Source organism: Bos grunniens, chromosome 11 (assembly GCF_055505025.1).
Source record: "Bos grunniens cultivar Pamir isolate PY7600 chromosome 11, Bosgru_T2T1.0, whole genome shotgun sequence".
Lineage (NCBI taxonomy): Eukaryota > Metazoa > Chordata > Mammalia > Artiodactyla > Bovidae > Bos > Bos grunniens.
In genome coordinates this window covers 14741602-14769423 of record NC_141175.1, presented here as the reverse complement: position 1 = coordinate 14769423, position 27822 = coordinate 14741602, and the positions used below count along the sequence as shown (strand labels likewise).

Below are 27822 nucleotides of genomic sequence, written 5' to 3'. Positions count from 1 at the left end.
TGGAGGAGTGGAGAGGGAGGGAAGGGGTGGGGTCGGGGATGGAGCATGCAACAGCTTAACAGAGGGGCCCTGCAGGGGCGGGGACCACAGCCACCCCTAGCCGAGGCTCATGTGTGACCCTGTTCCAAGCCACAAAGTGGGGTGGGGCAAGGGCGGGGTGGGCCTGCTGGGGAAGCCTCCACACCAGGCAGAGCCAGTCTCCTCCCTTCCTGGTGAGCCTGGGCTTCTACAAACGGTTCTGCCATTAAAAGAAAATTCGGCAGCCAGCAGCAGGATGCCTGCTCCCTAGATTACACGGTGGCTCTGGAACCCAGCCAGGCTAGTTGTCACCCCCGTCTCCAGTCCGTATTCCCTTCACTCCACCCCATTTCCCAATCAGGTTCCTCTATGCTCGTCTCTGGCCTCCCAGCATCTCCTCTTGTGAACTTACTCCATGAACTTCTCATCTGAAGATAAAGCTCAAGTGCCCCCCTCCCCAAGTCCAGACAGCACGTGGGGAGGGATCCGTCTACAGCATTTGCCTGACTGAGAGCTTCTCCCGGGCCCTTTTCTGAGCCTGCAAGGTCAGCACGGTCCCCAGCAGAGTGTGGTCGGGAGTGAGGTGGGACACCAGCCAGTCTGATTTCCGGCACAGCACAGACTAGAGAAGAAACCCACCATGATGCCTTTACTCTGCTCAGCCTCCTAGCTGGAAGGGGTTTCACTGTCTAGCAGCCCTGCCACTCTGGGGGCCAGGCCTGAGCCTGAGCCCTTCACCAGAGAACAGGAAAGAAATGGAATCCTGTTGTGCTCTGGAGGTCAGTGCCAGCACTTCTACTTGCATTAACTTTATTTATTACACAAAAAAGACATTTACAAAGCACAACATGAAAGGTGTGTAACAAAACAGACATTGGTTTTACAAAAAAGTGCTTACAATTTTTTTTTTTTTCCGTGTGTGTATGTGTGTGTGTGTGTTTCCCCCTTTTGCTTTGATTTAAATAAATAGTCCTGATGGCCTGTAGGTTCTCAGGCTGCTCTATCAGGCTAGTGGAGACATGTCTGAACCGAAACATGCTACAACCACGTGATCCACGCAAGGAACAGACCCTGGGGGGAGGCTCAAGGCAGAGTGGGTACTAGGTGACCCTGGGCAGGACTCGGCTGGCCACTCACCACATGATGGTGCTTGGGACTGGGATCACTGGGAGCAGAAATCAAAGGAAAGATTAGAGCTCCCCAGTCACCAGGGATTGGGCCCAGCTGCTCCTGGTAACGTCAGCTCTGAGCACAGGGCTAAGCACACATTATTCACTAGGTGAGTTCTGAACTAAGCTGCACCAACTACATTCAGAGGGGTGCCTTCTCTTTGCCCTGAGTCAGCTGGAACTGTCTTTGAAAGCGAAAAGAAACAGGTTCCCTTCAGGGGCTACACCCGGGCCCAGCCCTCCTCCAGATCCCAGAACGAGAATGGCATATAAGTTTTCATCTTAAGCGCCAACTTCAAGCATTTGGATTCCGAACCCTTATCCAGACTCAGCGAGATAGTGCTGCAACTGATTGTCGATGTCTGCCACGGGTGAAACCAGGGACAGCAGATACCTGTGTACCATGAACTTGCTTTCCCTGTCCTAGAGTCTTCTTCCCAAAGCAACATACCAGGTGAACCAAAGCCGGAAGGATGACTAGCAGCCTCTAGTGGGAAATGCATCAGGACACAAAGTAATTCTAAGATTACAGGATAAGCTTGGGACAAATGAGCATCCCCTGAAAACATAAACCATGATCTTGTGTAGCATGAGCCCTTTTGTTTTGGGAGGAGGGGAAGAGTAGCGGGACAGGGTGGGTGTGACCACAGCTGTCTGGTCCACCTTCTCAGGAGTAGACAGGGCTGGCTCTGGGCAGGGTTGATGGAGAAGCCCAGAAGTGCCAGCTAGAACCCTGGGCTTGGCACACTCACTCAGCATCAGGACTCTCTTTCTATGCAGAGATGGGTCCAGAATGAATGTTCTGACTGCCCTTTCCCTGGGCTCCATTCCCCAGTCCCTTCAGGAGATGCCCCCTCCTTGCAAAAAAAAAAGATGTGGCCCAAGCAGCCCCACCCATCGGGAGTTAACAAGTAGCCAAGAAGCATCCCCAAGTGTAACCTGTCCAGACATTGAGAAATGTCACCGTACAGATCAAAACCCACCTCTGCCATGCCTCCGCACATATGCTGGATAACTGGGGGAAAGTGGGGCCCCTGGCACACACACCCTGAGCTTCCTCTTTCTTCTCCTTAAAATGGCTCGTGCCCCTCCCAGCCCAACATGCCGACTCCTTCACCTGGGCCTCCAAACTAATGGGGGTCTTTGTTCCCCCCACCCCCTCCCTATCCCGCTGCCTCTTGGTCTGGGCAGGCCTCCATCTTTGCCCTGTTGGGCCTCTCAGGGTTGGTCAGTGTCTCTTCTCTCTCTGAACTAACTTGACATAACCAGACAGATGGAAATGATAAAATTAGAACATAAGCTTTCCTTTGGGGACATCCCACAAACACTGTAGAGTTTTCCAGACAAAAGCAACAGAGCGGATAACACTGGGGGTTGTTGACTATTTAGAATTTGGAGATGATTCCAAGGAAGTAGTAAAGGCCAACACAGGAGGAAAGAAAACCTGTAAATTGGAAGGCTGTTGGCGTCGCGCAACTCAATTTGGCCTTTTGCTATTGTGATCAGCTTAAGTTGAAGAGGACGACTCCTGTCTAAATGGGAAACGTGGGCTGTTGTTTTCACCCTGGCTCCAAGTATCAGGGAGCTCTGCTTTCCTGGAGGAGGGCTCCGCAGTGCTCCTGGTGGGTTCTGGTTCTCAGCAGGAGACAGGGAGGCCAGGCCCAGGGGCCCAGCTGGCGGCAGGCAGGATGGCAGACGAGGGGTGGATGCGGAGCGGGTGATCCTTGGCAGCAGCTCAGACTCCGGGTTTCAGCGGCTAAGGGACAGCTGCAGGTCGCCCATGGACAGATGCGGAAGTGCCGGCAGTGTCAGTACTGAAAAAGGATGACCTGCAAGAGGAGGGTGTGGGAGGGGGCTGAGCCAGGGTCGGCACCGCCTGGCAGCCCCCCAGAGGTCCTCAAAGGCCTAGAGAAGGAGGGGGACCCAGGGCCCACATCTGAGTTCAAATCCTGGCTCAGTCACTTGCTTGCTGTGCAGCCTTGGGCAACTCACTTCACCTCTCTGAACCTGTTTCCTCATCTGTCAAACAGGGATGAGCACACCTCTTTCCCTCTCTCTCTTTCAGAATGGGGAGGAATCAGGAAGATTCAAGAACAGCAGCTAGCACCTCCTGGGCACACTCCCTGGCACTGGGTATAGTGCACACGGGTGTGATTTCACAGAGCCTGGCCTTAACCCCACCAGGGTGCCCTGATACCATCTCCTTTTTACAGGGGAGGCACTGGGGCCAGAGAGGTGAAAATCAAAGAGCCTGGGATCACCCGGCCCAAAAGAGGTGGACCCAGCAGGGCAACCCCAGCCTGGCGCTAGAATAAGCTCTGCTGGTTAGACCCACTGCCTCTTCCTCTCCAAGCCACCTTGAAAGTTACCAGTGGCGCTTACCAAGTACCAGGCAATGGGCCAAGCCCTTCATGCGTCCAAGCCCTTGGAGAGGCAGGTGGCTGAGACACGCCAGGTGCCTGACACACAGAGGGTGGTCAGGGACCGACTGCTTCCTCTCCGTCTCCCACCTAAGATGCCTGGCTGACCTCGCACTGCCGCCAACACAGTCCCGAAGGTTCAGCTCAAGGATTATTGGCTGTCTGGCCAATGGGATGTGCCTTTTGACAGTCCAGTGCCAGGAGGAGATTTCAAGTGGGCCGGGGACATCCAGTGGGCATGGCCATATGGCTGTTCCATTTTTTGATCAAGAATGTTAACGGCCCAGGTCAGTTTCCAGGAGGAAGAGATGGAAGAAAGCAATGGTGATCCTCGCCGTAAGAGTCATTGTAATAATAACCAACACACACGGAGCACTTCCTGCGCGCCGGGCATCACGCCAGGCCCTGTACATATATAATTGCGTTTGCTTTCAGCAACAACCTTGCATGGTAGGAACTATTATCCCCATTTTGTGGATGAAGGAACTGAGGCTCAGAGAAACCGTGTTCCCAAGTCCCAAAGTGAGAAGGTGGCCGAGCTGTTTGGTCTGCCCGACTCTGGAGCTCACCCCCACCTTAGACTGTGCTCTCCTCTAGCCTCTGAGTTGTCTACCTGGCTTTGGGCTCTTTCTAATAGAAGCTCTCTCCAGAGGGATGACCCTGCCTGTCCATGAGCTGCTGTCTCTCCACCTGAGCAATGATGGCCAGCCTCTGATTTTTAAGAACTTTCCAAGCTCTAAACTGTGGGATCAGGGGCCATGACCGGGAAGAAATGTTGGTACTGGAAACTCACAGGGATGAGCAGTCCAATGACAACACGACAGAGGCACAGGATACTACCCCAGTGCTCAGAGCACTGGTCTCTGGGCCAGGCCAGTGCTGGTCTTGATCAGTGGGTTTGGGGGGGCTGCCCCAGGGGGCCCTGAATCTCCTCCTCGCCAGGCTGGATCAGGCCCAGAGGGATTTGGAAGAAAGCCCACAAGGTTCTGCACTGCCTGGACACACACAGTCTACCAGACCCCAGGGGTTTGGCAAGATGTGGACAGAGAAGGTTCCTGGGAGCTGGCAGGAAGGTCTGACAGTGAGAGGGCGGAAGGTCATGAAGAGGGGGAAATGTTTTTCTGTAGAGTTGCTGGATGTGAAGTTGGGGCTCTGGGCCAGCAAGAGAGAACTCTGGCTCGGCAGCCAATCCCAGGGGCCAGAAACCTTCCCCAGCCAAAAGCTGCCAGACCCCTAGACTGGTTCATCCTTCAGGCTGAACCAGACATAACCACAGGCTTAGCTGAGAAACCAGGAGACAAGGGCTCATCTCCAAGTGCTGAGCCCAGAGTTAATTCCTTCCAAAGATCCCCTCTGACCCCAGATAACGTCCAGGCCCTTTGCTTGAAGGCACAGGGCCCTCATTATGTGACCCCCTGTTGGCTCCTCCTCCACTTCCCTGGGCCCCAGCCACACTAAGCCCCCTGCTGTCCTTCAAGGTTCTTCCAAACCTCTGTGCCTTGGCAGGGATTCCTCACGTCCCCTGCCTCTCCCCTAGAGCTGGCCATTCTGTCTTCTGGGTCCTCGAAGATTCACGTTCATCCCTTATCCTCAACTGCCCAGGGCTGTAGCTGCCCACCTCCTGCTCTAAGCCACCCTGAGGACAGGGACCATGCCAGCTCGCTGCAGGGTGGGACAGGATGAATGCTCTCCTGCAGGCCGGGGGGCAGCTAGCCCCAGGATCAAGGCCAGCTGTACCCACACTTGCTGTGTGTCTCTGGGCGAGCTGCTGCTCTGGCTGAGCCCATGTCTGCAGGGATGAGATGGAGTCAACCACAGTCATCATCCCAGAGAGGCTGTGAAGGGTGAGGTCAAAAAGAGCACTGTGCAGACTGTAAAGTGCGGCTCAGAAGCACATGGTTACTGAACCAGGTGGACTTCAGATCTGAGGGGCTAGCTGCATCCCTGGACAGGTCGGGTCACCTCTCTGAGCCATGTTGCCTTATCTTTACCATGAGGATGCCATCCTCATATCCACAGTGTGATCAGGGGCATCAGACAACATATGTAAAGCACCTGCCATGAACAAAGAAGCTGTTTACCCAAGGCAGCCCTTCCTGTGAGTATGACAGTCTCAAAGGGGATGGGGTGGGGTCACCCACCACTGGGGTCTCCAGAATTTGAGACTGCATACGTACTACCATTTACTTATAAACCTACTGGTCCTAGTGGCTGGCTGTACCTCTGCATCATCTACTTTCCCCACGGTGCCCAGCCCTCAGCCCAGCCCCACAGGTAGGTGCTTAATCAGGAGGTGGAGTAAGAGGGGCTGTCCTGGAAAGGTAGTCCCACTCCTGGCTGCCTGCCAGAATCACTGGGGCTGGGTATGACACCCGTGGGTCCCTGGGGCCCACCGCAGCTCCCCAGAGGCGAGGCTGGGGAATCTGCCTCTCTAGGAGCTGCCCAAATGATGCTGAGGCATAGAAGACTGCGTTCAGGCCTGGCCCTGTTTCTCCTCAAACCCAGCACATCCTCTGACTCCTGGGGCTCCCTGCCTCTCCAAGGACCACTACAGTGATACTTCTAAAAGAGACCTCCAGCGCCCACCATGGTCCACGCACCTCTACCTGGCAACCTGAGGGCTCCACCGCTCACTCTTATTCCTCCCAGGCTCATGTGCCAGCAGATCTGAATCACTCTGGGTTCCCTGAGAGCCCTGGCGGCTCATGCCTTCCCTGCCAAACCCTGAGGCTCAGGCGTGCCTTCCTCCAGGAAGCCTTTGTGTGTTTCTCCTGAGCCCCCACTCCCAGCTCCCCTGGCCCCAGCATCACAGTTGAATCACACTTGTGTCCTAACTGTTGGCCTCCTCGACGGCAGGAACTACATTTCCTTCATCTCTGTGCTCCTGGCAACTGACTTGGGGCTCCTGGGAACAATCTGTACATAGTATGACGGTTGAAGAACTGATTTTGTGAACGAGTAAAGGTACAAGTTCTCATTCCGGCTCTGTGACCTTGAGCTACCTGGGCCTCATTTTCTAAAAGAAGGGATTGTCTGAGAGCAGTGGCTTTCAAGGCTCACTGCGAGCTGTCCTGGAGCTGAGTGGGAGGTGGGGGCTCTACTCCCTCTGCAGTTTCATCCAGAGTGGCTCCCCACTGACCTCGTTTCATCTCCATTCTTCGTTATGAGAAAGCGCAAACAAGTGGGTTCCCGGGCTTAAGAACAGAGCTTTCAAGCCACTGGACTGGGTGACATCCAAGCACCCTTCTGGGCGTCCAGTCCTACTGCTTGAGACAACCAGAGATCGGGTTCCACAAAGGAGGCCTTACCAGTTGACCAAGGGCCACTGGCTGGCCTGCTGTCCCTGGGCCCCACCAGCTCAGGTTATTCACTCGCAGGAGGAGGAACCCGTGACATGGTGGGAGGCAGGGTGGTGTGTGATATAAGCCCTGCTCAGAGCCGCAACGTTTGAGCGAAGTAACCAAATCCGTAAATTTGAAAAAGAGAAGGCCAGCCGTGGTGGGGAGCCACCAGGGGGCTGGCCGTACACTCCGAACACACTGGCACCAGATCAAGGGACTGCGTGGTGGGGCTCAGGGGGGCCTGAGTGTGCCGGGCTGAGGGTGCCTGCTCAGCGACGAGAATCTTGCCAGAAACCCAATCCTGGCGGGGGGGGCTCTGACCCACCCCACCCAACCGGGCTCCATTTACCTTCTCCCCCCGGTTGGAGAGTGGTCCATCCATATCGGCTTTGAGGTGGACTGGGGGCGCGGTGTAAGGCAGCCGGCAGTGCGCCTGCCCACACTGTACCTGACCTGTGGATGAGAGGATGCCTTGGAGCCCATCGCCCAGTCTCCATGCAGCATCCCACCAGCCCTGGGCTCGATAGGCTGGAGCCCTGGGGCCATTTTCACCTCTACCACTTACCAGTGGGGTGGCCCTGGGCAAAATTTCAGTAGGGTTGGTTGCAATACCCTATGTGAAAGTCTTTTGGCTTCTGGGATCTTAGTTCCCTGACCACGGATCAAACCCGTGCCCTCTGCAATGGAAGTGCAGAGTCCTAGCCACTGGACCATCAGGGAAGTCCCTGAAAGTCTATGAGCAATGAAGCTATGTGTGATAACTGTCTGTTGTGTGTGTGCTCAGTTGTGTCCTACTTTTTGTGACCCCACGGACTATAGCTCATAAGGCTTCTCTCTCCATGGAATTTTCCAGGCAAGAATACTGGAGCTGCCATTTCCTTCTCTGGGAGAATCTTCCTGACCCAGGGATCGAACCTGCATCTCTTGTGTCTCCTGCATTAGCAGATAGATTCTTTACCAACTGTGCCACCTGGGAAGCATAGTTGATAATAACTATCTAACTCACTGATAAACACTCATAAATGAATGTGTACATCCCCTATGTTCACAATAGCCAAGTCAACCTAAATGCCCATCGACAGATGAATGGATAAAGAAAACGTGGTACATATATGTGATGGGATACTACTCAGCCATAAAAAGGAAGGAAATAATGCCATTTGCAGCAACAAGAATAGACCTAGAGATCCTTATAATAAGTCAAGTCAGAAAGAGAAAGACAAACACCATATGATATCACTTATGTGTGGAATCTAAAATACGACACAAATGAACTTTTATGAAACAGAAACAGACTCGCCGATACAGAGAAAAGATTTGTGGTTGCCAAGCAGGGAGGTAGGAGAGGAATGGAGTGGGAATTTGGGGTTAGCAGACGCAAACTGTTACATACAGAAGGGATAAACAAGGTCCTGCTGTATAGCTAGCACAGGGAACTATATTCAACATTCTCTGACAAACCATAATGGGAAATAATATTAAAGAAGAATGTGTATATATATATATATATATATATATATATGTATGTATATATATAGAATAGAATCATTTTGCTGTACAGCAGAAATTAACACATTGTAAATCAACTATATTATAGTTTAGAAGTTTTAAGAAGAGAGAAAAAGAAATGAATATATACATTCAAGGCTGTACATTCCTATATTCAAGGCTCTACCCCATCCATTCGAGTCCTTCCTTGGTGTGTTGTACCTTCTTATCTCCCAGGTATCACCAGGGCTTTACCCCCCTCCCCTAGAGGACTCTGTACTCATACATCACCTTCTCTAGGATGCTCTCCCTGACCACCCTATTCACAACTGCCACCCAACACCAATACCTACCCCCTACCCTCCCTGCCTGTCTTCTCAGCTTTATTTTTTCTCCTTAGCACTTACCATCATCTGACTGACTGTATATTTTTATTGTTTATTTGATGTTATCCGTCTTTGCCAGCTAGACTGCAGCCTCTAATGAGGGCAGGAATTTTTGATTGTTTCTAGATTCTAGTCTTTGTGGATTTCCAGGACCTAGAATAAGGCACGGCATCTAGTAGGTACTCTTTAAGATTTTGCTGGATGAATCTCTACCCTATTCCAATATTAAAACAGTGAGGGGTAAGGCCATCCTTGGTCTGACCCAAATGTCTCATGCTTCCACCTCTTTGCCACTACAGTGAAGCCTATGGCCTCACTCTTCTCTGAACTTTGTCCTCTTTGGTTGCAGGGGAAGGAGCCCTGTACAGAGACCTGCAATTAATATGTGACAGGGCAAGTCACTGTGCCTTTTTGAGCTACAGTTCCCTCATCTGGAGAAGATGGAGGAATTCTTAATATGGGGTGTTCTGAGGGCCCATGAACAGCCTAAGATTATGTGGAGAACTCTGTGCATATGTATGCATTTCTGGAGTCTAGTTCCAAAGCTTTTTTATGAGATTCCAAGCTTGAAGTAAGTGTTAGTTGCTCAGTCATGCCCGAATCTCTGCGACCCCATGGTCTGCAGCCCACCAGGCTCCTCTGTCCATGAGATTTTCCAGGCAAGGATACTGGAGTGGGTTGCCATTTCCTTCTCCAGGGGATCTTCCCAATCCAGGGATCCAACCTGGGTCTCCTGCACTGCAGGCAGATTCTTTACCAACTGAGCTACAAGGGAAGCCCAAGCTTGAAGGCTCTGGGAAACTCAGGAACCTGTGAATTCAGTGAATGGCAAAGAAAATTTCTAAGGGGACCTTCAGTCACGCAACAGGAGGCAGCACGTTCAAACACCCTTGACGCCTCCTGCCCCAAGCTGGGTTCACCTTGAGGGGAAAAGGAAAGGGCATTTCAGTCCTTTCTCTAGGTGTCCCTAGGCTTGGCCAACAATCTATGTGGACAGAATCCTGACATAGCTCTGGAGACCATGGCCCCACTCTCCATGGGGTCACCTAGATCCATTTCCAACTTCACAGCAAACGTTGGCTGGTGGCCCAGACTCCTAGTACCTAGAGAGCCCCTGGTGCTTGGCACCTTTAACAGATGAACTAGATAGTCAATGAGCTCTCTGCAGCTTGAACACGTCAATTGTTTAGAAAAGAAAGGAGGAAAAGAGTCCCTCCTACTGAGCAGATGGTTCAGAAATGGAACAGAACAAAGAGACACTGGCAGACACTGCCACTTCCAACTGGCAGCCTGGTGCAGTAGGCAGGATTCTGCATTTGCAGCTCTGCAAACCAGAACCACCACTACCATCACAAGAGCAGCTAATACTTTTCCAGACTTAATAAATACTGAAGACATTAAGTCAGTGATCTCATCTGATGCTCACAATACTGCTTTAAAATAGGTATTCTCCTTTTTAAAAAAGAGATTGGATTCTTATTGTCTTCATTTTTACAGATGAGGAAACTGGTATTCTAGGATAAGCTAACATTTGCCCAATGTCTCACAGCTTGTAAGTGACAGAGGTTGGCTCTGAAGCCCCACAGTATGACACTAAAGCCCACATTTCATCATTAAAGAATCCTGGCTCCCACTAACTTACTGTGGACCATTGGTTTCCTCATCTGTGCAATAGAACAGTGATGTTTAGAAACATCTGTCGAGATAGTGCCTGGCACATGGCAGGGACTCGGGACACAGCTGTGCCCTCTCTGATCTCCCTTCTCTTTCTCTTTTACTTGAACCCAGAGAAGAGAGGGTTTGAGTTTGTGGGTATGCTGTCGCCACCTATTTTTCTGGTCATGTCCAGCTTTGAGGAAACAAGCAATAGAAACAACCTCAAAGGGAAAGAAAATCTGTGATAAGCACCCATTCAATAGCAAACTCACTAAATGCCCATCCTCCAGACATGCACAAGGCTACTCGCTCTGTCTCTCCCCCAGATTTCCACTCTTTGATCACTCCACCATGACCTGCCACCCCTCGCCCACAGTGCTCAGTCCCCACTGACACCCCCCCTCCCTCCTTTATTTGTTTATTGTCTCCCCTCCTCCCCATCCTGCCACCTGAGCCTCAGGAGCGCACAGGCTTTGGTCTGTTGTATCCCAGTGCTTGGGGTTCCCCAGGTGGAGCTAGGAGTAAAGAACCCAGCTGCCAATGCAGGAGACACAAGACATGTGGGTTTGATCACTGGGTCAGGAAAAGGAAATAGCAACCCAATCCAATATTCTTGCCTGGAGAATTCCCATGGACAGAGGAGCCTGGCAGAATACAGTCCACGGGGTTGCAAAGAGTTGGACACAACTGATGAGACTTAGCACAAAGGCATCCCAGTGCTTAGGGCACAGAAAGCACTCAAAAAATACTTACTGAACACAGTGGATCACCACCCTGTGAGGTAGCATCATTAATGTCCCAGTGTACAGATGAGGAAACAGGTTCAAGGAAGTCAGTCAGGTGTTTTGCCCTCGGCCTCAGCTGTGGGTACTCCTGTCACCCTGGCTCTCTTCTGTGACCCAAACGCACACATGCCAGGGCGCTTTCTGCCTACACTTGGTTCCTCTGCTGCCTGCATTCCTATTTCCCCTCTCCTTGTGTCTCACTCATTCCTACCATCCTTCTGGTCTCAGCCGGAGGAGAGGTGACATCTCGACACACTCCCATCCAGAATCCTGACTACCGGAATCACCACAACGAAAACCAAACGGCTCATCTATCTGGTGTTGTTTCCTGCCTCTCCCACCAGAACTCAGGCTCCCCCAGGGAAGGGACTTTACCCTTCTTGTTCTTTTCCTGGTCCTCAGGCTCTGGCACAGAGTGGGTGTTGAAAGAGTACGTTTTGAATGGCTTGCCTCTACGGAAGAGTCCAGCTCCACTGCTGCAGAATTGGGGAACTTAACTCCTCTCCCCCACCTCTAGGTCCGAGTGACTGAGGAACCCTCAGCTGCACTCACGAGGCTTAGCAAGGCCTCCCCACGCCTCCGCCACCCACGAGCGCTCGTCTGTACCCGCTCTCCCACAGGCCGGGCGACCGAGGTGTCGCGGTCACTTACTCTCTATGTAGCCGTGCAGGGTGACCATGCGAGCCCGCTCGGGGCTGCTGAACGGGGAGTAGTGGATGTCGTCGGACAGGGCGGAGGGGAGGCGGGACGGCGGCGCCCCAGAGGGCGGCACTGGATGCTGCGGTGTGTGCTTTTTATGACGCGCTCGGCAGTTTTGAAACCACACCTGGAACGACAGCCTCAGCAGCCTCAGCCTCGCGGAAAAGGGCTGGACGCGCCGCTGCGGGACCCCAGGCGGGACTGCCTTGTGGCCACCTGAGGAAGGGCGGCCACGTGTGCCCCCGCGGACCCGCAGCCCGGCTACGCGCTCGAGGGCCCGCCCCCAGGCCCCGCCCCAGACCCGAAGGCCCCGCCCACCCCGGCCCCACCTGGATGACCCTTCGGCTGAGGCCCGTCATGTCCGCAAGCTTCTGCAGCGTCTGCGCGTCGGGGTTGTTGTCCTGCGCGAACTGCGCCTGCATAACCTGCCAGGCGCCGCGGGGCTGTGAGGCACGAGCCCCCCGAGGTCGCCAAGGCCCCGGCCCAATCAGAGGCTCCGGCCCGGAGGCCACGCCCCCAGGCAGCTACAGCCCCTCCCCGCCACCCGCGGGTCGGGCAGAGGGGAGGAGTCAGGAGGCCCTATCAGCCCCGCCCACTTCGAGGCCCCGCCCACACCCGGCCACTCGCGGCCAGCCCGGGTACCTGCAACTGCTCGGCGGTGAACGACGTCCGGGCGCGCTTAGCCGGCTTGGGCTGACTGTCCTGTTCCGAGGGCACTGCCCCCTCCAGCGTGAGGCCGTTCCCTGGGGGCGACAGAAGTGGCTGACCACGCGTCCCCATCTCTTCTAGTGGCAGCCTGGAAAGGACGGGGGTGGGGGGAGCTGGTCCCTGGAAGTGTCTGGAGCGGAGTTGGCTGGGAGCGGGAATCCCAGGGTCCTAAGCCCCTGAACTCAGTCTTTGGGGAAGGGGCTTCTACTTCTGAGCATCTGATCAGTGCCAGACGCTTCTCTTTGGGGGTGCCCTGTACTTCTCACAACCCTGAGGATTGATGACATTATCCTCGTGTTACAGCGGAAGATACTGAGGTTCAGAAAGAAGAAAGTCCCAGCTCTGGACCTTTCGACTAGTATTCTGAAAGCTAGCTGACTCTAGCATCCCAGTTTGGTCTCCCTCCTTGACATACTGAGGAAACCAAAGACTGATGGAGATGGGAAACAGGCAGGTTACAGAACTGTGATCCTAATTTTGTTTTTTTAAAAAAAGGATGGAAGCAAAAGGTTGGAAGGATATACACCAAAGGCTTAGGAAGAGGGAGTGCAATTATGAAGACTCAATGTTTCTGCAGCTTCTGAAGTTTTTCCAACAATCACATGTCATCACCTTTTCTAAGGTTTAATTTTGTTAACTGGAGTATGTGTTATTCTCTTTCCACTTAACATTACTTTTTTAATCACACTAAATATATTCTTTTAATATCTCATTTTTCTGAATGCAAAGCTAATATATGATCCTTATCAATAACTCAGAAATCAGATAAGCACAAAGAAGAAAATTAAAATCTCCAGAAACTCCACCACTATTCATAATTTTTTAATTAGGAAAAAGTGTGCTAAAAGAACAAAACAAACACTCCAACATACATACATAGAATACAATCTGGGAAGATATACACTAAAATTTGGGGTGGTGGCATTTGGAGTGGTCTTTATTTTCTTCTTTTTGCTTACCATCCTTTCTAAGTTTTCTATAATGGACATGTGTGTGTTTAAGTTTTACAAGTAAAGCAGTAGCCAAAACTGAGGGCTGGTCAGTAAAGGAGATCTGAGGTCATAAGCCTTCAGGTTCCCTGCATGATAGGAGTCTGGAGTCAGGTCTGGCTATGAGAGCGGAGTGTAACTGGCAAGGCTGTGGCTATCGGGTCCTGTTTGGTCCAGATATGGAAGGAACCTGGAGTGACTGATGGCTCCTGGTGTGGGGGAAACGCTGACTTCTGGACTTCCACCCCAGCTCCACAACTGACTTGCCCAGTTTGCTTGCAGGTAAATTCAGAGCACCCCAGCTTCACTTGCTCCCCACCCACACCCACTCAGCCCTGATCCTGGCAGGAGAAAGTGACGGCCCTGCTGTGGCCAAGGCTTCCCAGGTGGCGCAGTGGTAAGGAATACACCTGCCAAAGGGTTCGACCCCTCGGTCAGGAAGATCCCCTAGAGTAGGAAATGGCAATCTACTCCAGTATTCTTGCCTGGAAAATTCCTTGGATAACCAAGCTTGGTGGGCTATAGTCCATGTAGTCTCAGAGTAAGACATGACTGAGCGACTGACTGGTGCTGTGGCCATGGCCAACAGCACTCTGGGGATTCCTAACTAGTCCTCTGACTAGAGACTGAGGCAGTATGGTCCATACTTCCTGAGAGGCACTGGGGATGGGGCAGACTTAGCCCCCACAAACCCGGGAAGACCTGGGTCCTGTCCCTGAGTCTAAGTGTCTTCGGAAATCTCAGTATCAAAGTCAGAAGAGATTTAGGGGTCTTCCTAGTCCAAGATCCCCTGGAAAAGGGAAAGGCTAACCACTCCAGTATTCTGGCCTGGAGAATTCCATGGACTATCCATGGATTCGCAAAGAGTCGAACACAACTGAGAGACTTTTACTTTCACTAGTCCAATAACCTTTTTCCCACTAGGGAGAGTGAGACCCAGAGATAAAAGGCAAATTTGTAGGTCAGCACAACCTGCCAGAAGCAAAACTGAAGTTCCGGTCTCTAGACTCAAAGGCCTTTCTCCTTACAGCCCAGAATGAAAACCCCATGCCCAAACCTCTGGCTTGTACCTGCTGGGGTGGGAGTTGGGAGGAGAGGGTCGCATCATCTCTGGACGACTGGCCCAAGCCTGGTTCGCAAAGGAGAGGGGATGAACCTCCAGGCCACCCAGAGCTATCCAAAGGCAGAGTAGGCTGCTGGTGATGAGAGTCATTGCTAGGGCCATTGAGTGCCTCTTGGCTTTTCCGAACATCAGCCTCATCTATCTCTGAGGTGTCTTATTGTTAGCCCCATTTTACAGAGTAGGAAACACAATTTGCAAAGACCAGCAGTGTTACTTCAGACTAGCAAACAAATGGTGGAGCCAGAAGCGCAAAGTCCATGCACAGCCCCACCCCCATGCTGCTCCCAGGTGATAAGGGGGGCGCCTGGATCTAGAGAATTGCAAGCAGTCCCTGGGGTGCTGAGGTGGCGTGGGGGTCAGAGAGGGCTGGGGGTGGGGAGGGGTAGGGGCGGGTTGAGTACCGTTCTCCGCAGCCCTCTTGAGGTTCTCGATCATGGTGTCGTAGTGAATACGGCAGAGCACCTTCTCCTCGACCAGGCCAAACTCCTCCCCTGTGGATAGCTGGCGCTTGCATGAGAAGCAGGCAAAACAGGCCAGGTGGTAGGCATTGCCGCGTGCCCGCCGGACCCAGTCGCTGGCGTAGATCTGTCGGCCGCACCGAGCGCACTTGGTCCCGAATCGGCTGTGGCACACGGAGAGGGAGGAGAGGAAAGGGATGGTGAGGCTCAGACCAGCCATCCAAACCCCTGAGTCTCTGCCACACCCGGTTCCCGAGGGACTTCACTTGTGCATTTCCCTTTGTCTGGATTCACCATCCCCTGCAGCCAAGTCCCACCTGGAAGGTGAGCTGGTGGGTGGTTTCTTACTTTCTTCTTGGTGCTTTTCTGAGTTTTTCAAATATTCTACCATGATCACTTAATTTGTATATGACATTACTTTGCTTAATAAAATATAGGGGAAATATAATAATAGCAATAACTTGTCAAATTTATGAGCACTTACCACTTGCCCAGCAAGATTCTAAGTGTTTTTTGTTGATTGTCCCAATTAATCTTCATTTTGCAAATGAGGAAAATGGGGACCAGAGAGGTAAAGTAATTGGCACAAGGTCACACAGCTTGCAAGGAGAGAAGCCCTAGCCAGTCTGACTCTTGAGAAGAATAAACTGTAACCCAGCTGTAGAGAAATTTGAGAGTTTCTTGAAAGCATAGACAGGTATGCACTTACTGGCTCTGTGACCCTGGACACAGTGTTTAGCTTCTCTGAGTTCTCATTTTCTTGCCCTGAGCTGAACTAGGTGACAACAGCAATGGTTAGTGCTATTGGTTTAGTGCTTTGCAGTCTATTCAGTAAGGAGCTAGTCTCAGACTCCGGAGCCCTGTGTCACTTGAACAAGAGAGAAAAGCCCAGATCAAATGCCTCACTCTCTCTCAAGCTTTCCCCTATTCTGCCGCTTCCCCTTCGCCCTCCCACTTTGTGGTGTGGCTGCCTCCACCGCCACAGGACTGGGAGCCCCTCTAGGAAGCAGCAGAGTCTGTTTACCCTGTCCCAGAAGTCAGCCCAAGGCCCGGCCCCGGAGCACCAGGGAAAGTCTTTTCTTGAAGTGGATGACTCACCCAGCGACCCTGCACCGGCCCTCTGGTACACACTCTTTTTCAGAGAATGATGACCCCACTCATCTAGCCCCTCAAGCTTAGAAACCTAAATCAACCACCCCTCCTCCTCCTCAACCCAGCAACCAACAAATCATCAGGCACTGTAGGTTCCCTTTCCTAAGTATCTCTGGGACCCATCTCTTCCTCTCCACTGCCACCGCTGCTTTCCTAAGCCTTGCTCCCATCATGCACCCCTCACTGCCAATCTTTACGCCTGTTTCCAGCGACACCCTGGCCAACTCAGCCTCCACACAGTGGCTGCCGGGAAGTTTCCAGCATGGATGCTTTATGCTGTCCCCTACCCAGCTTAAAATCCTCTGGTGGCTCCACTCTACGCTCAGGATCTGGTCCAAGATCCTTGGAGTTGACAGAGCTCAACAGACCACATCCTCTCTTGGCTCATCTCCTCCTTAACCTTCCTCAAGATCCCTCACCCCACACCCAAGCATGAGCCTGAGTCAGCCACGACGGAACGTGGTCCCAGGTCTTATGACCCCTCTGAAGCACTCCCCACTCCCCAGGCTTTCGCACAAACTGTTTCCTCTTCCCACCCCCGCGGACCTCCCCACTCCTAGTTCCATGGCTCCCAGCACCACCTTCTCAGCACTGAACACATCGACTTACAAAAAGTCGGGTTTCTTGGCTCTCCCTTCCACCCCGGCATTCCTGGGAAAGGATCTAGAAGATTTGCCTCTGTGTCCCCAGAGGCACATTTCCACCCAAAAGAGCACTGGAAGCGTCTTGAGAGCGCGCAGGAACCAGCCCAGCAAATGCGCTCTGGTTACAGCCTCGCCTGCCTTGGCAAACACAAACAACTGCCGGTTGAATAAACGGTCTCGGGTTGAACTGAGGAGCGGAGGCCTCGGCCAGCACCGACTACAGGCGTCCCTCCAGTGCCATGCCGCTCTCTCGGAAAAGGGGCTCTAGGGGACCCTGTCGGCGGCCGCGGGGTTCGCTCAGGCCGTTTTGCGCGCCTTGGCCGAATCAACCGTCCCTCAAACAGACAGAAGTGGTTCCCCACCCAGGAAATTCGGCTTCCCCAGCACAGCCCGCGGTCTCCGTTTCCAGTCCTTCAGTAAAGAGGAGAGGAAATCGTTTTGCCCATTTTAGTCTGCTCCCGTCGAGGGGCCGATTCCGAATTCCGCTGCCCGGCTCCAGACTGGGAGAACTTCCTGGCCTCTGAAAGGAAGAAGAAGGAAAGGCCAGCCGGGTGCAGAACCCTCGCTACGCTCCAGGGTTCCGGGCCGCAACTTTTTTCTTGCCTCCCTCTCGCCGCAGCCATGTGAAGTGGGGACTCTAACACCCAATTTGCACACCCACCACACGTTCAAGGTGGACAAGTGACTTGTCCAAGACGACACGGAGTGTGGAACACGGGTTGAGGTCCCTTCCGATGTGCAAAAAATCCCCTAGAACCTGCGGAAGCAGCGGGACTGGAGATGCGTAGAGTTGAAACCTGGTGGTATGAACAGGAAAGGGGCCTGGTTTGACAGCGTCGCATCCCCACTCCAAGCCTTGGGTCCAGGAAACTCCCTCGCGCAGGGCCTGGGGCCTCCGCAGGCTCGGGTAGAGAGATCCTGAAAGAGATGGTAGAGGAAGGTCCCGGCCTTGAGATGCAGGCGAAGCTATTGCGTCTCCAGCCAGCGGTTTCCGTGTTCCGGGATCGGTGCGCAGAACCGGAGTTTAAATTCCTGGATCCTAGCGCTTGGCTCTGCGGGATTCGTCGTTTTCCGCCAGGATGCATCCAAGACTCCTCGCGCATCCCTGGTCTTCCCGCTCCACGAGTCCGCGACGCCGGGCGCGTTCTGCGCCTCCATTGGCCGCTCGCAGAGCCCCATCGCCTTGTTCTGAGGCGGGAACCGCAGGCGACCTTTCAGCAACGTTATCTCCCATCTCGTATCACCCCAAATGCCGGGACCTGTCCCCTGCTCTAGGATCTCCCTGCGCGCGTCGTGTCTCCGCCCAGTCAATGAAACCATCCTCCCGGTTAGATCCTCGGATGGGGATGGGAGTCATTTTGCAGTTTGGGATGCGTTTCGGGCGGCTCCTGAAGCGTGTCCCCTACTCGGGGAAGGTGGCGTAAACAAGGGGCACCAGGAGGCTACGTATCCAGGCTCTGACAAACCGATAGGCTCCTTTCCCAGGCGGGCAGCTAGGCCCGAGCCGCCGAATTCCGGAAGCAGCGAAATCGGCGGCAGAGACAACGAAACTTCAAGAAAGGGGTGTTCGGGAGCTGCGAAGGGAGCGCCAAAGGGATTAGGGGGCGAGGCCACTGTCCGCCTCCCCCTGCCTTGTGCGCGCCCCTCCCTGGGTCCCCGCGCATGCCACGGGGCAAAGGCGCAAAACACAGAGGCGCTTTGGGAATGGAGAGGTGTCGGAGGTAGGAAGCACAGCCTGGCAGCTGCTGCAAGGAGTGGAGTGGGCGCCGCGCACCGCCTTGTCCTCTCTCCGCGGAAGCCGGGAACGCAGACATCTGGGTATTCGTGGCTTTGCGGAGGGAGCTGTGCGCCAGGGACGGAATCAAGCTAGCTCTCTCGGCCTGTCTCTCCTGGATACCGAGCAGGATCCCAGCAGTTATTTGTTACGTGAATGAGCCTCAACGAAAGAGCCCATCGGAATTTCACTACGACTCCTGTCCCCATTGCTAAGCTACCCCTTTTCTGGAAACCGGAGCTCAGAGTGGGAGGGCCAATGTTAGGAAGCTAGTGAGACAAGGCGCTGACACTCAAAACCAGTGTTCGCTTGTTTTGCGTTCGGGACGATCACTTGAGGGCCCTAGAGAAGAGATTCTATGAAGCAAACAAGTTGCGGGGGGATGGTCCTATGCCTTCTGCTTCTTCCCTGCTTTGCAAACCCACAGAAGAAGCCGAAAACAACAGAACCAGCATTTAAGAGGTTAAAACGCCCCACTCCTCGGAGGTCCCAGCCCAAGCCCCTCCCCGAACGCCTCTCTCAGCTCCCCCAACATCTGTCCCCCAACAGCTGGCGGCCACTGGGCTGCTCTCAGCCGCGGTGGGGGGCCGCTTCCCAGCTCTGAGCCTCCCCGGGGACCCTCGGGGTCCGGGGGAGGGGGTGGGATTCCCCCGCTGGAGTATGTGGTCGGAGCTTGGGTTCAAGGGGAAACGAGGAAGAGAAGCCGGCAGGCTTGCCCTAAGTCACTAGGGCCAAGTGGGGGACAGGAACCATTGTGGGCAGCCCCCCTTCCCAGGCCCAGCCCCTGGCACTCTCTGAACCCCACCCCCATCAACGCAAGAAGAGGTCGTTAACCCTTTACTGCCCATGCCAGTGGTCAGGAAACAAGAGGGCTAAGGACCTTGTGACCTGAACCTCCAGTCACTGGGACTCTGAGTTCACTCCTGCCCTAGTACTCCCAGGGCCCACCCAGGGACAGTCAGTCAGAGCACAGAGGGTACTGCCTGTGGGAAGCCAGCCAGCCAGGTAGGGAGTCTTAGGGCCAGCAGGGGTGGGTGGGTGTGGTCTTTGCCATTCCATGGGCCCCACCTTGCACAGACGGCAGGTTGCTGAGGTGTCTCAGCTACAGAAGAGTGCCAAATATTTAGACATAAGGATGGTAAGTCAGGCAGCCCTGAGGGTTATCCAAGTTCTGCCACTTATTAGCTGTGTGACCTCACCACTCAGGGCCTCAGCTTCCCCTTCTATAATGTAGGGGTTATGACAATTACCTACTCACAGGGTGGATGGGAGGATTCAATGAGATAAAGTAAGGAGATGTAAAGGGTTAACACAGTTCCCAGCTTAGAGATGCGCTCTGTACAGTCTCCAGACAGCATCTTCGGTCCTGTCCTCTTCCAATCTCTCAACGGTGGGATGCATTCTCCATTCTCTTGGGACACTGTCTCCCCCAGTCTACAATAGGTATGACACTTAGGAGGGGAGGGGCCAGAGGGGCACTGCAGATCAGTCCATGTGGGGGCAGCAGCCACAGGTCGGTGGGTGGGAGGAAGCTGTCTGGTTGGTTTATTTTTTAAAAAAATATTTATTTATTTGACTGTACTGGCTCTTAATTGCAGCATGGGGGATCTAGCTCTCTGACCAGGGATCTAACCCAGGTCCCCTGCATTGGAAGCATGGAGTCTTAGCCTTTGGACCACCAGAGAAGTCCTCTGTCTGGGGTTTTTATTGTTGAGACATGAATCTCCCAGAAAGGAACACTATCTTTCCACCCCCCCACACACAGGACTCCTCCTCCCCAACTTCATGGAAGCAAATAGAAAGCAAAGTGGTCTTAACCCAAAAAGTGAAGAAGTTAAAAGCATCACACATTTTCCTGGTGGAAAAAAGTTTTTTTTTCTGCTAGGACTCAGGGAGTGAGGGGAGGTGGGAATCTGATTGAGGCCACAAGGGCTGGTGAGGTCCCTGTTTGGATGGTGAGTTGAAGAAACTGAGGCAGAGAGGTCCAGTGAACTCAGAGAGGGCACGCAGTCAGTGGAAAGCCAATTCCTTCCAACAAAGCCAGGAGCAGCAATGGCCCTCCAGACTCTACCCCACCCAGGCACAGCCACCTGCCTCCTGCCCCTGCGAGCTTGGAGTGCTTTCCTAACATCTAGCTTCCTGAGCCCCCGGTGCTACCAGCTCTGCCAAAGAAGATAGAAGAGGAGTCTACAGACCAGTTTCAGGGAAGGGCAAGATAGCAGATAGAACCGAGAGGAAGCCCTTCCCTGGGGAATAAGACCAGAGGTCAGAGGACCTCAGAAGCTACCAGTGGGGTCTTGGCCACTTCCTCCCTCCCTGCATCCTGTTCAGAAATCTTGGCCTCTCTTTGGGGTGAGTGCTCCAGCCCATTTCCCATCAGACCCTTGATCTTGGGTTTCAGGAAACAGAGGGCCAGAGAATCTGAGTGCTAGGCCCTTCCCTGAACCCCAATCTAGAGAGAGGGCTCTGCCTTCCACACCACCACGCTCTCTCCAGGAAGAGCTCACTTCCAGCAGCCACCCAGAGCCTGGGCTGCTGCTCAGAGCAGACAATAGTCCCTGCCTGGTGCTCTGCCTGCTTTTTTCTCTCCCTTTTTGTGGGTTTCATTATTTTTGTTACAGGTGGGGCTGCCAGGGATGAGTTATGCCTGCAGGGAGACCTGGCTGGGGGAGAAACGATCAGAAAAGCCACAATTCTCTCATCCCAGGGAATGTGAGCCTTTATTAACTCTATTTTTTTTTTAAACAAAAAAATCTGTTTTAGTTTTGCTTTGAGGGCTGTTGTCACTAGAAAAGGATTAGTGCCCAGAACCTGCAGCCCAGAAATGGCCCAGCCCCATTCTTGCTCCCCAAGCTGTCTGAGGAAATGCCACCAGGGCGGGATGCCCCTGCCACCCTGCCAGTGGTGACTCTCATAGCACCTACCCTTTAGCGAGCCTCTGCTGAGCCTACCTCCCTTCACTGGCCTTCTTGGCAGCTCAGAGAGGTACCCTGGTAGGAGGACACTGAGGGCAGAGAGATGCAGTGATTTGCCCGAGGTCACACAGTGATTCAGGGTTGGCCTCATGGAGTCTGGTCTCTGTGTCTCCATGATAGCTGGATATCTCATTCTTCATCCCACTGCCGTGGAAAGGAAGGGAATGGAGGCTTTGAACAGTAGGGTCAGGATCTGAGTTTTGGCTAATCCTTGAAGATCTAGGAAAGCACATCAACCAAGGAGGCTTGGTCCAGCTTTGGGCATGAGCTGGGGCTGGAGAAGCAGCACAGACACGTGGGCAAGTGGCTCACAGGGTGGCGGGTCTGCTGCCACCAGGAGAACCAGGAGAGGAGGCCAGGCTTACCTTACTCTGCGGGAAGAGGCCAGCTGGTTTACCCAGGCTGTCCTGGCCCACTGATGAACACAAGGAGCCCTGAAAGGGCAGCTGGCTTGTTTCTTTACCAACTGGAGTCAGGCCTAGAGCAGGGACCCTAACCTCCACTTCCTGCCCTGGCCAGCGAAGAGTCAGGACAGTGGAGGGGAGAGGTCACACTCTGGTTACACACCACACAATGACAGCCCTGCCCTCACATACACACAGGCTGCAGCCCATACCCACAAATCCACAGTCACTTCACACCCTTGAGCCCTCAGTGCCTGGATTAAGGCCATAAGCAGAAATGCCCCTCAGAGGAGGGGTGTGTGGAAGGGTGGGGAATGATGGGATTTCAGTCTCTCACCTTGAGACCCCAGTCCAGAAGGAAGCTTGTCCTGACCAACTTGCACAACACACACACACACACACACACACACACGGTCCCAGCATTCACAGAGACACACACTCTCCACTCACACATGAACTGACAAATGCTTGCTGTAAAGGAATACTCACGCTATCCACACGCCCCTCGCCCTGCTCAGTTGACACATTCACCCAGGCCACTGCACAGATCCGGACAGGCACTTGGAGTCCCAGGCCACCTGGTAGAGCCGCCCTTGCCCATGCACACCCTAGCTGCACTTCCACTCACACCCATGCACCGATGGAGAAGAGTCCGTTTCTCCAACCAGGCTTCCTAAGGTGTCCTTAGAGCACCCGAGCCCCAAATACTACAAGCCTCCCCCTAGATTCAAGGTCCTTTCTCTCCAAGTTTCCAGAGACTCAAAGCCCTGGGGGTGGGGGGGGGGGCGGGGGGCGGGTAGGGGAAGCGGCATTGCCTTACATAGCATCACCTGACTTAGAAGATCTTTCTGGGGCTGGGGTATTCCCAGGAAGGCTGCATCGGTGACCTCTCTCGGGGCAGGGATGGGAAGGATGTCGGCGGGATGGGGGCTGCTGGTTGTAGGAAGAGTAGCTTTCTCCACTTCCTAAGAAAGCTCTTGGGAACAGGCGTCCTGCCCAGGAACCAATTCCACTCCACTCTCTCTGGACTCCATAGGCCCGAGTTCAGGCCTGCTTCACGCTTCCCCTAGGGATCGGGCCGGCAGTCGCTGCTTCTCTGACCTCACCGTGACCTCGACCCCATGACCCGGGCAGGGCCGAGCCGCGTGGTGAGGAGCCAGGCGCGCGCAAGCGGCGGAGATGCGGCGGGAGGTTCAGCTAGGCTGCTGTCCAGAGCTGCCGGACGCGGCACCGCGGGGCGGAGGGTGCAGCCCAGGGTGATCCTACTCGGGGACCCTGACTGCGGCGCCCCACTCCCCCTTCCTGTCCCGGCAGCCAAAGTCAGAGCCTAGACCCGGGAGAGGCTGAAGCTGGGGAAGAAACGGCGACGGAGCTGCGACTGGAACCGGCACCCGGGGCGCAAGCAGGATCCCAGACAAGAAATCCTACACTCGAGCGATGCCGGGGTCTGAGTTGAGGCGGAGCCGAAGACCAAGGTCAGGGGTTAGATCGAGAGCTTGAATATGGGTTCGGATCCGAGACCCATGCGAGGCTAGTGCTTAAGGCCGAACCAGACCTGAATCCAGCCGAGGTAAGAGCCGGGACCAGAGCCGGGACAAGAGTCTAGAGCCCAGCTCAGGGTCCTGCCGGGTAGAGACGCCGGCTTTGTTGGAGTGGGAGTAGGGTTTACAGCCCAGGGCCGGGGGCCTCGGAGCTCGACCGACGCGCTGGGAGTCGGAACCGGAGCCTGAGGTTCAGGCAGGAACCGAGAGGGAGCCAGAGACGCGACCAAAGCCGAGTGGGCCTCAGCAACCGGAGGCGGATCACCGGCCCGAACCCCTGCCGGCACCGACGAGCGGCCTGGAGCTCCTGGTGCTTGGCGCTGACAGCGGGTGGGCTGGGCCCCTGCGCTGCGCCGCGCAGGGGCATTCGGAACGCGGGGGCCTCCGGAGCCAGAGACCGAGCGCAGCTGACAAACGGCCTCTGAGCGCCCCCCCGGCGACACTGCTGGCCCTACGGCCGCAGCCTACCTGAAGTAGTCCATCTTGCAGAAGATTTCCTTATTCTTGATGTAGCAGCTGTTCTGCTGCCTCAGCGACGTGCGACACACGGAGCACTCGAGGCAGCGCACGTGCCAGATGAGGTTGTTGACCTGGGGAGGGGGCGGAGATGGGGGACGGCTGAGCGAGGACCTCTGCGCGCGCCCGGCTCCAGCCTCCCCAGCCCCCTTTGCAGACACAGGCGCCGGAGCTCTGAAGAAACATGTGACTTCCCCCACTTTTCTTCTGTAACATGGAAGCTCAGGGAAATAGAAATCAACTGCCCATTTTTCAGACGGGAACCCGGGGGCGCAGAGAGACGCAAAGATCTGCCCGAAGCCGCGGAGTCTGCCCGGGGCTGAGCAAGGATTCGAATTGAGGGGACCCGGCGCCGGCGTGGCTCCCCCTGCAGTCCTCAGGGTCGCAACCCACACCCTGCCAACACACACACAACAACCCGCCCCTGTCTCACCTTGAGCAGATAGCGGTCCAAGATCTCCAGGCCGCAACTGGAGCATATGTTCTTGCCGGCGGACGGCACGGAGGAGGCGGCAGAGGGAGGTGAGCAGACGGAAGGCGTGCTGGGCGTACAGGGAGAGGCCCGGCCCTCGTCCTTGTCCAGACCGCCGGCCAGGGCCTCAGCGTCCGACTGAGCCTGCCGTAGTGGAGAGGGAGAAGCCGCACTCTGAGCTGCGGGCCGAGTCGGGTGCCCAACGTTGCTGCAGCCTCGGAGACAGACCCGGGCCTCAGCGAACCAACCGACAACGAAATCCCCCCCCAAACGACAAGCCACGGGCTACAGGACAGGAATGGAAGGGCCTACTGGAGAGTAAAGGACGGCTCCAACTTTTAGCATGAGCGTCCTAGGTGCTAGGAGCGGTCAAAGCTCGCCTTCCCGGCCAGAAAACCGAGGCTATTAGAGAGACTGCGCCCTGCGGCAGTCCCCCAGCGCACGGGACAGCTGTTCGGGGCCGGAAAGCCGCGTCAGCTCCCCAGGGCCCGGCCGCCAGGGCACCGGGGACCGAAAGCAGGGCCGAACGAACTCACCATGGCGGGTGGCGCGGTCCCTTCAAGGCAGCGGGTGGTCGCTTTGCAGCCGGACCCTGGCTGGGCCATCACCTGGGGGAGGGGGGAGGGAACGCAAGCGGCGGCGGCTGCAGCACTGGCTCCGCGCAGCCTGAGCCCAGCGCCTCCCCGCGCCTGTTATATAAACCGGCGCGGAACAATGAGTCCTAACTTTGTAGTGGGCATTTAAAGCCCTTCCCCACAAAAGCGGTGTCTCTCTAATGAAGCAATTTGAATTTGGATTGGATTTTTTCCCTCTCTCTCCCCCTCTCCCTGCACTTAACCCGTGGCTCTTGAAGTAATCGCTTAGTTCCCTTGCAATCCAAGCCTCTGAGGGGGAAAAAAAACACGCGCACACACACAAACTACCTGCAATTAGAAATTGTCGTGAATGCCCAAGATAAGAGGTAGCCAGAGTGTCAATTCCAACTGTCAATCAGTGAGATCCATCAGGCCGCCCAAAGAATTGCAAATTTGATTTTTTAATGGTAGTAATTAAAAATCGAATTTTTTCTCCCTCCACCCACCCCCCTTCCTCGCTCCCTTCTCCTCCTCTCGGCGCAAAATGCAAAAAGGAGAAAAGAGAGAAAGAAAGAAAATAAAAAAGAGATTGGGGAGGGGCGCTTGAGGAAAATAAAACCCTGAGCGCTGGGAGCATCAGCCCGTCCGCCCCGCGCGCGCGGCGAAATTGATGCGGAGATGCTGACGCGGATTCAGGCGCTTTCCGAGGGCCAGTCCTAGGAAAACCCAGAGCAAAACGGGGGCGAGATCGGGGACGAAACAGGGCCCAGAAAAGAAAAGGGAGGCGTCCAAGAAGAGGAACGAGCACCCTCCAGCCCCTCGGAGCTCCCGGGACCAGCCCCGCGCCGCGATTCTCAGCGTTGCGCCGGCACAACCCCCGGCGCATCGGCGCTATCAGCGCCTATTCAGACGGACAATACCCGCCTCGCCTCCTCTTGATTCGCCTGTGTCTTTGCTAAATCGCTTTTTGAGAAATTCCTCCAACATTTGCATAATGTGTTCCCGCTTTCCGCGACCCCCCTCCTCGTGCTCGCGCGCGCTCACACACTCACAGACACACACTCCCAGGCGCACCCCCGCACCCCTCCTCCCCGCGGCCGCCCGTCGCCCGGCCCGGCCCGGCTGGGTCCCGGCCCCATCCGACCCCGGCCCGGGCGGCTCACCCACTCACTAGCTCGCTCACCTGGTCGGTGGCGGGGCCGCCCTCGGCCGGCAGCCGGCAGCCCTCGGGCAGCGCCGGAGCGGCGTTCTCATGCTTCCAGTACATGGGCCGGGGAGCGGCGGGCTCGGCGGGCGCGCGGCTCGGAGAGCCGTGCCGAGAGGGGCCACGGCCGCAGTGCGAGCAAAGGCTGAACCAAGAGCAGGAGGAGAGCGGAGGCGCCCGCCCCGCCGCCCCGGGCTCGGCCCCAGCCCCCGCCCCCGGCCCGCGCGCAGCCCGGGCCTCCCTGGCTGCCGCCGCCGCTGCCTCGGAAGAAGGTCCCGACAAACTTGGAGAGGCCCCCGCCCCCTCCTCCTCCTCCTCCTCCTCCTCCTCCTCTCCCTCCTCTTGGTCCTCCTCCCCTTCCAGCTGCGGCTGCGGCCGCCCTGCCGCTGGAGCCCCGCTCGGTTCAAGATGAGTCATGCGTGACCAATCCCCTCCCCGCCAAGGGAGAGCGAGACACACACAGCGAGGCGGCGACCCAGAGACACACACACAGACCGACAGACACACAGAAACTCAGAACCGCCGGCAGAGAGACTGAGGGACACGCTGACATGCAAAAGGCACCGGCAGGCGCAGACACCCAGCTCTCATCACCGCCCCCTCCGCCCCTTGACGGGGCACCCACAGCTCTCGGCCACAGCCCCACTTACAGGTACAAGAGGGACCCATGCTCACACCTTGGGTTTCATATAAAGTCACACATCAGACTCTGTTGATGCAATCCCATGCCTGGCACGTTTGTGTACGTGCTGATGCAAATGATTACCTGTTCGCCTCATTTACACAAGCACAAGGCATACACACATAACTCATACACCTGCCCAGCTGCCTCTGCTCCATAACAGAGAGCATGCCAGTTCCTAAGGGCTTGGGCTACATCCCATCCTAAATAGGAGTGGGTTGGGTGGGAGAGGTTGGAGGGGGATGTTGTTCCCCTGAATTCTCCAGGGAGGGATTGCCTGAGACATCCCCCTCCCCTGCAGAATTTGCTGAGCTAAGCAGTCTAATGCCCATCTCACCTTCTCTAGGGGTCTACTGATAGTAAGAGAGATGGGGGAGACAAGGAGGCCCTGGCACTGAGAGAGGAGACACAGCCTCCAACAACCCAGACACAAAAGACTCAAAGACATAGCCTTACACACGTTAACATGCAATGTACACACACATAAGTGGACACTCACAACCTTGGCCCCTTTCTCTACACACAAATTGAGCTCAGAGGGACATATAAATATACATCATCTTCGAAAAACAAATATGCACACTTAGATCCAGCCCTACAGGCACCACACACCCCACCTCCACGCAGTGGCACATGCCATCAC

The 27822-nt window shown here is 55.0% G+C and overlaps 1 protein-coding gene across 13 annotated transcripts; it reads right to left on the bottom strand.

Annotated features, from left to right (window-relative positions):
* Positions 1–798: 798 nt before the first annotated feature.
* LHX6 (LIM homeobox 6) lies at positions 799–26767 on the bottom strand. Of its 13 annotated transcripts, XM_086325406.1 has the most exons (11): positions 26477–26767; positions 25255–25326; positions 24680–24862; positions 24199–24320; positions 15184–15404; positions 12605–12705; positions 12292–12387; positions 11915–12089; positions 11639–11739; positions 7298–7401; positions 799–3016 (listed from the first exon to the last, which is right to left on the bottom strand). In XM_086325406.1, exons 1-11 carry the CDS (start codon positions 26558–26560, stop codon positions 2944–2946), a joined length of 1332 nt encoding a protein of 443 aa, XP_086181532.1. In that variant the 5' UTR covers positions 26561–26767; the 3' UTR covers positions 799–2943. The 13 variants fall into 13 exon arrangements, 11 of the variants coding, with proteins under 11 accessions (XP_086181532.1, XP_086181530.1, XP_086181529.1 ...); XR_015136374.1 differs by lacking the exon at positions 11639–11739 and having other exon boundaries at positions 12605–12758; positions 26477–26697; XM_086325404.1 differs by lacking the exon at positions 7298–7401 and having other exon boundaries at positions 26477–26697.
* Between the last annotated feature and the right edge of the window lie 1055 nt (positions 26768–27822).

Bases quoted from the DNA above. Each gene is read 5' to 3' on its own strand.
- LHX6 (XM_086325406.1), bottom strand. From the start codon at position 26,560: ATGTACTGGAAGCATGAGAACGCCGCTCCGGCGCTGCCCGAGGGCTGC. The intron at 24,321-24,679 runs GTGAGACAGGGG...CCCCCTCCCCAG, and splicing joins TGGACCGCTATCTGCTCAAG to GTCAACAACCTCATCTGGCA. The intron at 15,405-24,198 runs GTAGGCTGCGGC...CGTGTGCCACAG, and splicing joins TGCAAGATGGACTACTTCAG to CCGATTCGGGACCAAGTGCG.